Raw genomic sequence first — 13859 nt, forward strand, 5'->3', positions numbered from 1 at the left:
CTGTCCTTAACTGAGCAACACACTCATCATCTAGGCAACCACTTTGGATCACAAAGTGATTGCACTGGTTGCCTGCTGCCTGGCAATTACTGTTTCTGAATTTCTCTATGAGGTACTGGCTCAACTCTGAATGCAAGCAACAGACTGTGTAGACAACAGACTTGCAAGATGGTTAAACTGCATATGATTGCCATCTTTACTACATTCAATCGAAAACTGGCAATAGACCGATTACAGATGACTCGGTCTTATTACCATTTCTTTGCATCTTGAGGCACTGAAGTCGTTTTAAAGACTGCAACTGACTGCAAGTATGACCAGGTCCCCATCTTGAAAGCAACCATTTCAAAGGGAATGAGATCGCATTGCACACGGTTGCAATATTTTTAGGTTTGCTGCAGTCTCCAACCACCGTTTGCCCTAGTGTGACTGTAGCGTTATGATTTGGATTTCTGTGGTGAATCTTTGTAGAGTTTACAACGTAACCCACTTAAGCATCCGGCACTGTTACCAGCATTCATACTTTTGCACAGTGTTTTATTTTTTAATCGACTTGTGGTTGTCTCCTGGTGCTTTATATGCAGAGCTAGCCACGATAGAAACTAAATGCTGGGGCTTTTTTCCCCCTCCTGGGTCCCTAACTCTTTGTTGCGGTCTATTTTTTCCCTCCTTGGAGGTAAGCATAATTGTCCACTTCTTTGTACATTCTCTCACATCCATTCTGATGGTGTTGTCAATCTCCCTCCAGGAATTTGCTGACATCTATGAGTCCTTATATTGAGGCTATGATTATTATTTCTTATACTGAGGTGATGATGGTTATTCTCTCACTGACAAATTCAAATTCTGCAACAGAAAAGTAGCCAGAAATGCACAGAAGGCATCAACAGTCTTGAAAAGGCCAATCTGAATAGTGAATTGTGGTTCCTTTTACAAGGAGGTGCTAGCTGGGTTAGAGCGTACGGTTTCAGAGGGATTTGAGGTTAAGATATACCCAAGATGTAGATTTAACACAGAAGAATAAATCTTCTGTTTGGCATGTTGAATTTGTACCCTTTTTAAAAAAAAAATTTATACAATTCGTGGGAAAAATGGTTATCAATACACTGATGCCAATTCATTACATTTTTAATAGCACATGCAAATGCATTAAACAGATCCTCAAATTATTTAAGCAGGGTCACTACTCTATGACTGTTTATGGCAGCGGTTATGAAATGAATGAGGGTAAAGCAAAGGCAAAAATACCCAACTTGAAGAGAAGAAGATGAAAATCAGAGGGGTGTAATTTTTGACCACTGGTGAAACCAAATCAGAGTTAATCATATTTGTTGCCAGATTAGTGTGATTAGATAATAACAATACACATGCTGACACCACGCTGCAACAAATAAACACCTAAAGACCACATTTAGGGATATTTTTTCTTTGAAAATTAAAGCAATGGTGGGTGCTTGCCTTGTACTGTATTGCAGAGTGTCTGCATCGTGATAAGCATCATCATAGCAGACAGCATATCACGACAGCATCATTACAAGTTTCCACTACACCGCTCATCTAAACCATTAATATGATACACAGTTTGAAGTTTTGAAATAAATTAAACATTGGTATCAGCTACAAATGAAGCCACATACACATCCTTAATGCTACTTCTACTTATTTAGAGTGTAGGCTTTTTGCAACAAGTTTACATAACGTCCTGTTCTTACTGACTGTTGGAAAAAGCCACACTTCACAACATAAGAACCAAAAGACACATTAGCAGCAAAACACTTGGGTAATTTAATATAATTTCTTCTTTTCTGCTGTAACTACAGTGGAACTGTAACTCAGTGGGAAGACCAAAGCGTCAACCCTGCCAGCAGCATCAGTTTGATTCCCACTGAGGCCACCCACTCTAAAATGTATAAAAAGTGTGTGTATTCACAGTGCTTGGGATAAGTGTCAACTACATGCTATGTCTTATCTACAGTTATTTTAGTTGGGCTAGTCTGTCACACCCTCACATTTCTAAGCAGTAAAGTCTGTGGATATGTAGGAGTTCACCAAGTCCACTACAACCCACCTAAATGATCATCTACTCATTGCTGCTCTGAATAAGAAAGCAGCATTTAAAGTATCTCAGTAGGTACAGTCTAACCAATGATTGCAACATGTTCTGCAACTGGATTTCCTCACAATCCAAAAACAAAGGCAGTGAAAAATGCTCCTCTAGCCTTATACCAGCGTCTGGCGAAAAATCATTTGGCAATGAATTTAACATTTCATTGCACACGGAGGTAGGTGGTATACAAAATGCAGAGCTGGAAATGCCTGTAACTCAATGCAGGAACACATGCAGTCTGACGGCACATATGCTGCTGTGTTACTGACAACTAAATAAGGGATGATGAAGGTAAAAGAGGAAACAAAGGCTGCAAAATAAAACAATTCATTTCCTTACAAAAGGGGCCTTGCCACAAAAGCTAAAATCAATCCATTTATAATAACACATGCTTTCTCATCTCCCCCTCACACACACACCTCAGTGCAGCCTGTACACATGCCAGATCTTGTCGCCCCAGGAAATGGGCTTCATACATCTTGTCTGACTGCAATAAAGCAGTGCCTAAGATTCTATTTCCAATAAACGTCGACTGATTGGAAAACTCATTCTAATATCAATTTCCATCTGGGCCCTTTAAAAGGCAATCAGCATAGCTTCATCTCGGTATATCATGGGCTCCTTGAGATGATGACACAGCACTGGCTCTCTCCTTCTGCATAATGGCCTTCTCCTATCAAGGCATCTGCAATGAATAATACCACCCATGAATGGGCTATTTAGTCTGTGTTCGCACAGATAGGGGCCACTTCCCTGAATATTAATCCAGGGTTTTACACTTCATATGGTTCTCTCAGGGCTGCACCATTTTTCATTCGGAGGACTGAGGCACTTAGTGTGATTTGGCACACTCATAGTTTCTCTCCAAGCTTTCTCAGAAGTGACAATGGTGATTACCAACGGAATCTCACTTTGTTTAAGACATCCAGATCCCACCAAACAACAATTTAAGTCAAAGAATTTCTTCGACGAATGTTGTCAGCAGCTCATCTCAAAAACGTAAGGTCAAAGGAGAATCTAATCAAACGCACAGCCAAATGAATTTTAAAAGAGCAACAACGATAATATTCAATATTCTGGATATCAGATGTCTGTTAAAGGATACCCTTGGTGGTTTTTCTAAATGTAATAATGTACACGTCTGAACAACTCGTTTTGCCTTAGCATTTGCTTTTCAAAAAAATAGAAAACAAATAAAACATGGCAGTCAAAGCATGAAAAGCCCAACTAAAGGCAAAATTATTATAGCATTTCCTTATCTCCATAGAATTAATAGTCAAGATTTCTTTTTCCTCACCTTCCAGCCACTGCCCGCCTCCCTGTAGTAGGGAAAGTTATCACAGATCCACTGGTAGATCTCGCTCAGTGTCATCTTCTTCTTTGGCGAGCTGTTGATAGCAAATGTGATAAGGCTGGCGTAGCTGTAGGGCGGCTTGCCATCCTTGTGCTGCTGCACCTCCTCCTGGTCCAGCGTGGTGTTGGGATCGAGCAGGGCGCTCTTCTTTCCCATGCCGGGCCCGTGGGCATTCTGGGCATCAGCCTTGCGAATGGCCGCCTGCATGGTTAGCTGAGGGAGCCAATCCATGGAGGTCAGGCTGCTTTCCAGCTCCGACGTCATGGTGACGACCGGCTGGACAAAAGGGGGTGGGGAAAATGTGAAGGTGTTGGTGGTAGCTGTTGGTGACTGATGGAGAGCAGACCAGGTGTGGAATAACAAAGGCGAGTGGGGAATGAAGTCAAGGCTCCCTCAGCTCAGGACATCAGCATACCATCTTCTGGAGATCAGCTGTAGAGAAACAGCAAAGAGACATGCTTAAATAAGTCAACCAGCCTGTGTGATAAGGAGAAATTAAACGTTGGGAATGTAGAGAAGGAAACGGCTCCAATATCAAAAACCAGGCGTGTTTGTAAAGCATGCTTATATTCGCTGTGCAGTAGATCACAAGCCAACCACTTTCTCCACCACTTGCTGCTCTGAAAGCTGACTCATAGCTGGGACTCCATCTGCACAGAGAGTGTAAATGCCAGGCAATTGTTTTCACAACTGCCAGCCAAATGGGGGAACGGCTCAGGAGGAATTCCGACTCTCTTGAGGGTAGTAAACCCCCTCTCTGTTCTTCCCTGCCTGCCTCCTTCCCCACCACCCCTTCCTCCCCAAATCGAGCCTCTGCTGTAAACAAGCCAGCTAGTGTCATCTTGCAAACTGTCCTCGGCACCACGCGTTTCGCCGCCCGTAACAGCCTGTCTCGCTGTCCCTCTCGGCACACTGCCCTCTGCGTCTTAAAATAGAGGGGCAGAGTTGAAAAGCCTAAAGTTACCAAGATAGGTGAAAGGACGTGTGTGTGTGTGTGTGCGTGTGTGCATGTGTGCATGTGTGTGTGCGTGTGTGTGTGAGAGAGAGTGAGAATGAAAACGCAATCAGGCTGAGGGGAAAAGCAGTCTGGAGAATGAGGACTCCTCACCAAGTTGTGGGATTTTTCTCTTGACTAAGCACGCTCACACAAGTGTGTTTGTTAGTGTGAGAGAGCATGTGAGAGTTTGAGTGCATGTCAGGCTGGAAATAACACAGTCTTGACAACACTTAACAGGTCAAATATCTTTCAAAAATAGTGTTTGTGTACCCTTGTGATGCCACTGAGCCAGATTTTTCAAACTTTTTAAGCACATTTGAGAATAATGAGTATTTTTGCTAAATACAACTAATAAATTTTACTTGTCATACTAATAATTATTTTTATTAAAACATGCTACAAAAAAGGAACCTCACTTTGTCTGAATGCAGTTTTACAAGTATTAAAAATATCTACTCCATTACTGACATCGAACTTTTAAAATCTCAGATTTGTTTTATATCCGTTTACTTAATGAGCAAGTCAAAAAACATGGCAAGACAGACACAAAAAACATAATTTATATGCTGCTCTGCTTACCATCTGAAATGCATCAGGAAGAGTACGAAATTCCCAAATTGGCCGGCAGTTTGTGAGAAGCAGTATATGGCTGTCCCTTTCAATTGATCTCTCACAGTGGGGGTTAGCTAGTGCCCAGCAGCCAATTCAATATCTGCTATCAGTGCAGACAGGCAGAGCAGATGATGAAGGCATTTCCACACATCCAAACAGAATTCGGAGAAAGGAAAAACCAAAACCGGCTGCGGGAGATCATTAATGGATTGGCGCACTGGTCTTAAATCTTCCCTTAGTATAATCAGGGTCAGGTTTCATCAGCCGCTGTTAAGTTTCTAATCCAAGTTTTTCTGAGCAAAATGCATTAAAAATTTTTATTCATTCCATTTCTTGCCTGCTATTAAACTGATATAATTCCTATAAAGGATGCTCCGAGTATCAAAAACTTCCCATTTTCAGGGCTAAGAAAGATGGATCTGACAGAGAAAAGCAGCTATGGTTACCTTGAATTTATGCCAGAATGTTTCAAAAACTACTTTTATGTTTGAGCCCCCCCCACCCCTCTTCTTCTTGGTGTCAAGTCATACGGTATGTGTACCCAAACTCTGGGCGTTTGTAACATACAGAGCATGAAGAAAAACATAGAAACACTTTCTGCTGGAAAATGAAAAGTTTAGAAAGATGTTTTGATACTTGATTCCCCCCTTGATATTGTTACCTTGAGAATCTGTGGTAATGGATCAAAATCAAGCTGTTCAGACAAGTCTTATGAAACTCAAACATATTTTGAATGTTTTGAATCTGTTGTTTTTATTCTTCATTAGCACTTACATCATGGCTGTTCACGGACTACAGGAAAAAAACAACAACACAGGAGAACTGAAACTTCTCCCCCATCCTCTGCAGTCATGAGCAGACTGATAAATGAGGAGGCTTGCTGACTGACTATACTGACAGGTGAGTCAGACTAATGGTGAATAACTCTTTCTCATCATACAAATAAATACAAGGCATCTCCACCCTGTAACTGAACTGAAGGTGACTCACAGGGCTGCTGACAGTAATTTTCCCTCTATGAGTAGAAGCCCACTGAAATACAAAACTAATTAGATTTTAAAATTAATCTACACATTATACACCGTACAGGCCTCCGGTACAGATTTTACATCAGTGTCGTACCGTCTCTGAAAGTGCAGCCAGTACAGAGTCCATTTTGAGATACTATGTGGTACTCTTAAGCTGATCTCAGTTCAGTCAATAGCCCATTTAATTGATGTTCACACTGTTAAGTAGGGTTGCAACTATTATTTTAATCAATCAATCTGCGGAGCATTTCCTCGACTGATTAACTGCTGGGCCAGCACACTTAGCTTTAATCTTGTGTCATGTTTTTGTCCTATCACAGATGTTCTGAAAAAGGCACAAAACATACATGCATGACAAGGTATAACTATAATATCCCACAATTTGTCTTATAAAAAAATTTTTAAGCAATTAATTGTCAAAATTTCTCACTGTTTTATTGTTGATCCACTATTTGACTAACTGTTTAGAGCTTGTTCAACACAAATAATCAAGAGCATTTAATATGAAATACTTTGCCTACATTAAAAGAAACTAACCCCAGGTTACAGTCTGTCACTTATTTTAGACTGCCAGAACATGCCCAAGCTACAGTATTGTTTGGCCTTTGATTTGAGTCTGTTGCTATGCAACATGCTGACGTCACAATACGTCACTGAAAGTTTTGTTGGTTTCAACTTGTTGTTACTGATGTGAAATTACAATACAATGCTGTCATAAGGTGCATAAATGCTACAAATAGGTCCTTTTAGCCCATTTCTAAGTAGTTGCAAGGTGACATGATCATGTCTTAATATTCAATATAGATAAGAACCTTCAGGGGACCAAGACAGAGTAAAACACACATTGAAGTCAACTACAAAATAAAAGTTGAGAAAATGTCAGGCAATAAGCCATGCTTATACATTAGTGTTTTTGTACAAGTATATCTAAAAGTCTCCCCTCCTGCATTATTAAATACAGCATGCTGCCATCAGAAAAGCAGAAGAGAGTTAAAAGAAAAGAGAAAAAAAGAGAGAGACTTATGTGTAACTGATAAACTTGCAGCATGATGCATCATTGCAATGAAAATGTTTTCACAAAATACTGAGCATAAAGGGGGCATTGCAAGGAGGAAGCAGGCTGAGCCTTCTGTTGGCCAGCAGAGGTGAGGTGACTGAGACAAGGGTTGATGAAAAGTGCTCCGCCCGATACATGGAGACACATGCCATTTGACCCTCCACGCTAATGATCCAGCTGCTACATAATCTGCAGGGCCAAGATGGTGACTTAATTAGAAAACCTTGTGCTGTGGCAGGAATGATAAAGCGCAACACAAGGAGGCAGTAAGACGGCCTCCCAGCTGCCTTCATTATCCAAGCAGTGGGACAGTCAACGCAGGGATGTGCCCGAGCCCACTGCTGCATCACAGAGGGCTGTCTGATTACATACACCAACAGATTTGGGGGTGGGCAGAGGAGGCGGGGAAGACGAGAAAAGCCAGAGGACATGGAACGGTGGGGGTGGGCTTGAAGGGCACAACCTAGATGGCATCAGGCCTGGTACAGAGGGGAAAGTGGCAATGGTCTGCATCCAAGGGGTCTTTGAGTTCAGGCTGTATCATTAGGAGCCCAAGGGAAAAGGCTGCAATGCCACACACATGGAGAAACTTTGATCTAGCTGTAGGAAAATGAGGTTCCGTCACTGTCATCGCCAACAAAAAGAAAAAGAAAAAAAGAAAAACATCTTTCTCCCTCTCTCCACTTTAATTTGTTTTTAGAATGGAGTGCCAAGAGTATTTTTTGAGTGCTGAGAGGGAGAAATGGACAGTCAAATCTATTCTCTATTCAAGACTCAACATTTCTTTATCCTCCAGGGATTAATGGCAGATTTAGTTCTGAATGAAAAATTGAAGGCGTATTTGAAACATCTTAATTTACCAACTTCTTGACAGGACTTATCAACAGTCCTGCTGCCAGCAGAGCACTGACAGCAAATCAGTGATTGTGTTTGGTGTCTCAGCTACTAAGTTTGAAGTGGCTCAATCAAACTGACAGCATGGCTATAATACATATGCCAAGATATCTTTTATTCAAGAATCCCCAATGAGGCAACAAGCTGAGTAACGACCAGGGATTACTCAACGTAACACAGCAGATTACGTCAACTCGTGTTAGGCAAGCATGTACCGAGCCGCCAGTCAGCAACTGCGTCATAAAATCAGTGCTGTACTCCCGTCACCACTATTGCAAAATTCATGCCTGCACTTAGCAAGCACTTTAAATTTTAGTACCCCCACAACAATGCATGGCCCAGAGTGAAATTAATATTTCAGCTGTGATATTACTACAGTGTATGACACTTAAATGACTTCAAACATTTTTTACAGTGACAGTAAGCACGTCTTTAATCGCAATTTAGAAAGCGAGGAGGGTTGATGAATGGTTGCATGTCTGCATAAAGTATACTAACATCATTACAGGCGTGTACGTACAAAGTGTTTCCTGGGACGGCTAAACAATGTCTGGAACCTTCTGTGACATCGGATGTAGGGATACACTGTATCTTTCCAAAATAGACAATTTCATACTTAACCACGTTATGCAGCAAATGGTCGGATGCGAGGATGTGAGGGTATGAAAATATGCAATCTTTGAACTCTGAACCACAATCACATCTCACTGCAGCCTTCTGAAAAACCTCCAAACAGCAGTGTTTAAGATGTGGTATGACCCAATCGGCGTAGATTATTACTGGATCGTGAAGAATAAAACCTCCAAATGTTCGGGTGCGTTTCCAGTTCACTCTTTACTTTGGCACTAACACAGCTGCTTTTAACTAGGTATTAATTACCATAGCTCCTTATGGCTAATTAGCATAAGCTACATGAGCACATGGCTAATTTGCATCAGATAACATATAAACATTACAAGAGCCATTTCAAAACAGCCATTCCTGAACCTATACTTACACAAAAGCATTGACAACCACCACAAAATGAGCGCTCTGTTTAAAAAAAACAAACAAACAAACAAAAAAACAACTTAACTGTGCATTACAGCCCAGAGCTTGGCTAACTACACAGTAAGCTTCAGTGAAACGACAAAACTAAATCTTGGTTATTTTATTGCATTTATATTTATGCTTTACACAATGCCTCGTCTCTAACATGTTATTTATTAATAATGCAATGGGAGGTCACAGCAGTAGCAACAGGCTTGGGTTGCGGGGTATCGACCGTGGAAATCTGCATGGCAGCTTTGGCTTGTCCAATTTCATCCAACAACTCTTAACCAGCCTATTAAATAGTCTTTCTTACATAAAGCTGATAATTATATTCACACAATATGTCAATACATATGACACAAGAGGGGACCTTAAGCAACCATCTCTATGTGACAATTCTGCTTTACATTTGTGACCTATACTCTAGTAGTTTAACAGTTCTGAACCTGGGACTGCATGCACAATACAAAAGTTCAATCTGTGTCCAGTATCCAGCTTTAATAGCAATTACAGCCTCAGTTTCAAACAACTGGCAAACATATACTAATGATTCCTGAAAGACGAGCATGGAATTCAAACTGTTGCAATATATTGTAAAGTCTTTCCCTCATAAAATAAATTCTCAAGCTGACCACTGTTGTGATTTGGCACTATATAAATACGACTGAAGTAATGTTTTGAGAAAAACTACCCACAAAATATCCTATAATAAGGTCACTCTGCTCTTGTCACACATTGCCTCAGTGCCAATGAATGAAACTAACAGGCAGGACATTCACCAAAAAGGGAACTAGTAACTGAAGCAGAAGTGCTGCATGCACACGAAAGGGAAGTAGGCAGAACAAAACGTGAATTAAATAGGTTTTACTATTTGAATTACAGGTATTTTTCTTTCCTGTCCAGAGAGAAAAGCAAAAAAAAAAACCAAAACAAAAAAAAACAGGCTATTGTGGATTTGCAATAGGAAGCAGCACTTAAAGAACTGACATGCATGCACCCCATAGCCAGTGCAAATCAAAAATAACTACTCTAACTGAAACAGCATGCAGGTTTGTCATCCGTCATTTCTTTTTTTTTCTTTTTTTTTTAATTAAATGCAAGGTCAATGAATCAGAAAAAATAAAACAGTTATGCTTGTCTAAAGAAATGCATATGCGTTAACCTGCATCTCGAGCATGTGTGTATCAAAAAACAGCACCTGTCACTGTGTCTGTGCTCACTGCAGGAACTACTGAGGACAATGCAAAAGCTGTAATTTTAACTCGGCATGAGTAAAAACATGTTTATACGTGACTCTATACTATAACACAAGGTGAACACGGTATATAAAATTCTCTGCAATTAAAGCTTACAAATACGTTTGCTCAATATGACTCTAATTTTTATGGGTGTTTATACCAATCAGCGATTAACCTAGCTTAGCACACAGAAGTGGGGGATGCAAAGTGACCACTCTAAAGCCCATTAATAAATATGTTGACTGGAGTATGGGGTGAACTGAAGGGGTTACATTTCAAAATCCTTAGCCAATTCCCTTCAGACCCTTTAGGTGCATCTAAAATACAACCCCTTTCAGATGCATGTAGGAAAATGAGGTTCCGTCACTGTCATCGCCAGCAAAAAGAAAAAGAAAAAAAGAAAAACATCTTTCTCCCTCTCTCCACTTTAATTTGCATGCTGCTAAAGGCTCCATGCATGCTAAAGGCTCCTCCCAGTTTCATTCAAACATTTCAATGGCTCTGACAGACAGAAGAAGCCACAGTACTAGTGTTATATCATGTCCTATGTGTTAACAGTACATCAGAGATGTATAATGCATTATGTCAGAGTTCTCTGAACTTGGTGGCTATATTTTGATATTATTTTTGATAACTGAAGCCATGTAATCCAAGTAGCCACGCTTTAATAAACTTCAGTAAACAGATGAAACAAGTGTTAAACTGTAGCTTGCAAACCACACTTCACTGGCCTGAAGTGCGGATCACAATGTAATTTGCTGTTAGATTCTGATCAATTCCATCTCTGTGTCAGGGATAATTTATCATACATAATTAATGAGGTTACTGCTGTTGTGCCACACGTCTAAATGGGCAGAACTCTTTGGATTTGGAGAGGCTTACGGATGGCTTGTGATGCAGTTTGGCACTGCGAGTGTGTAATAAACTCAGAAGAAAGGCTTCCAGAAACAGCTGGAAGCAACAGACGAACTTCAGCTCCCGTTAGCATTTTGTCAGAACTCGGATTACAGTCATTAACGGGTTATCTCATTAGCCTGGCTCCTCAACGCGGTTAGGACTTAACCATAAATGACGTGAAATTGTAGATCAAAGTGAAGGAACACTCAAAATGCAACATACGTGAAAGGTGTTTGGCGTTTCTGGAGAGTTCTGTATACACCTTCAATAACTGAAGGCATGCAAACGAAGCGTCCTGCACTCTGATGTTTATGGATCAGTGTAGAAATGTGTTGCTCTCTGTCCATTGTGCAACAAAAAGTCTGTTTGTTAACACTGTTATTTGCAAATATTGCTATCCCTACTGTATAACAAGAATAAACGTATTTAGGATAATGCAGCATCACCTCATAATAGATCCTACTCAAAGTATAACATAGATGTCTATGGATTTTCAGGACACCGTGTGCAGCAGCGTGTTTGAGCAAGGGTTACTAAAATATCTTAAATGCGTTCATTTTTTAAACATTTAGAATTCAGAATTTTGTTCAACACAAGTCAACAAAAGTTAGAATGACTTAAATTACTTTCAATATGTTTTTTAAAGATTACTGATAGTTGACCTCACTTCCTAAGTGAGTTACCAGCAAGAGTCTATGTGAAGACATCTCTTTTTGTAACCTCCTAGGACCTGGCGTCCACATATACTGCTACTGTTCTATCGAAATCTTAAACGAATATCCTCATATGTGGCTCTCATTTTTCTTAGAAACAAAAATCAGGTAAAAATAAATAAATAAAATCTGGTAATTCTTTGTTTTTACAGTCATCGGGCCCCAATATGCCCAAATATCAAAGAGAAATCAAAAAAGCATGCCGTGTAAGAGTTGGGGTCTTAGGTGGTTAAGGCTCTTTGATTAAGTTGTAAAGCAAGGCAGGACTAGTTTACTCTGCAACCTAAACTTTTTTTTTTTTTCCCCACCAATTACTTTTTTTTTTTTTTTTAAACCAATCTCAATTTATTCAGTCATTGGCTAGCATTAGAAATATGTAAATATATATACACACACATTAGTTATACAAAATAGGCCATCAGAGCTGCATTAACCCATTAAAATGCTTAACTTCTTTTGTAGGCTGTGCGTTGCCATTATGAGTTTTCAGTTTGCCATTTCCTCTCAAGTTTCTATAGAATGACAAATGCTTGCTGTAATAGGAAAAAAATATTTTTATTGTATAATAAGGCTATACCACAGTCAACCCATTTTATTTCGTACCTAGAACACAGAGTTGCCTACCGAGAACTACTTCCCCTCAAATACCTGTGCATTACTGTCATCATTTCCTCTCTGAGAAAAGAGTAGGCTATTCTGCTCACATTCTGACTCCCACTTGCAGACAGAAGACTGTTGATAGGCACCAGACCAGCGCTCTCCTGCACTTATCTGCAATTTCCGCGATTAATCCCCTTTTACTGCAGTCATGCATCCGTCACGGCTAACACTCCAGCAGCATGTGTCTGCTCAGCTACAGACACAACCATTAAGGCCCTTGATGACTATGCTGCTGCATGTGCTACCTTAGAACTGCAGAGGTGATGAATGCAGCATTAAAAACAATGTCACTAGGATTCAAACAAACCACAATAAATATTTACACCAATGATTGTTAAATGCTGACCTGACTTTGGCGTGTTTGGAGAGAGAGACAGGGAGAGCACGAGATGGAGAGAGACACAACAAGGGAAAGTGAAAGAGCGAGAGAGGGAGAGCTCATTATGACAAGAATCTTCCCGTAGTGTGATGGTAACTTGGCAAAAGGGAGGGGAATCGCTAAGTGTGCTCCCTCTGTTATGCCTGAAGATTTGGCACATGCACTCACAACAACAACAGTGATGTAACCTGGTAACAAGACTTTGGCATGTGTACTCTCGACCGAAACCCGGGTCATACCTTCCATATCAACGGCTTTATATACAGCGTGGGAGAAGCTCGTGTTTTCCTAGCGATTGCAAGGGGGGGGATAAACAGGGAGGGGTGGGAACTCTGCTCACCTGCCCTTCAGTCAAAGGAGAGACTCCTCACTTTTTCCACCCCTGGAGTCAAAAGGACTTATGGGGTTATTTTAAGGATCTTTCAAACTAAAATAGCCGTGCGTCTGAGTATTGTGATTGCACGTGAGCTCTAATCATGTAGCGAACCACCCTAAGCCTCATCTTCATTAAAAAACTAAAAAGTAGGTACCAGCAATGCCAAGGCAACAGCTTTTAATGTCAGTCTTCCTTCTCAATTAAAGGCTTAATGGTTCCGCTGAAACCACCCCCAGGAAGAAAGCATTAATAACCCAGTCCTTACTTGCATTTTTAGGATGTGTCAATTATCGCTTCACTGCTCACACGGCTGAGCACATTGTTCAGCTTATTGCAGCCTACAGCAGAGCCAGTCGCCAACTGAGGTCTCTGAACGCTGTGCACAAGCGTGCATGTTTTACAGTGTAATCTACGTGTCAGTTATATTAGTAGGTTACATTTTGTTCGAGTTGGTTTTTAAGATGCAGGCAAGCAGACCTCTCTGCTGCGCTCTTAAAAAAGAAAAATGGTATACA

General features: G+C 40.6%; 1 protein-coding gene across 3 annotated transcripts in view; it reads right to left on the reverse strand.

Annotated features, from left to right (window-relative positions):
• foxj3 (forkhead box J3) overlaps positions 1–13859 on the reverse strand; it is an 82555-nt gene that overhangs the window by 45706 nt on the left and 22990 nt on the right. For all 3 annotated transcript variants that reach the window (XM_063472979.1, XM_063472977.1, XM_063472978.1), the window contains exon 2: positions 3405–3893. In XM_063472979.1, coding sequence (XP_063329049.1) covers positions 3405–3725 — 321 coding nt within the window. In that variant the 5' untranslated portion in view covers positions 3726–3893. The remainder of the gene's footprint in view (positions 1–3404; positions 3894–13859) is intronic.

Source organism: Pelmatolapia mariae, linkage group LG5, assembly GCF_036321145.2.
Source record: "Pelmatolapia mariae isolate MD_Pm_ZW linkage group LG5, Pm_UMD_F_2, whole genome shotgun sequence".
Lineage (NCBI taxonomy): Eukaryota > Metazoa > Chordata > Actinopteri > Cichliformes > Cichlidae > Pelmatolapia > Pelmatolapia mariae.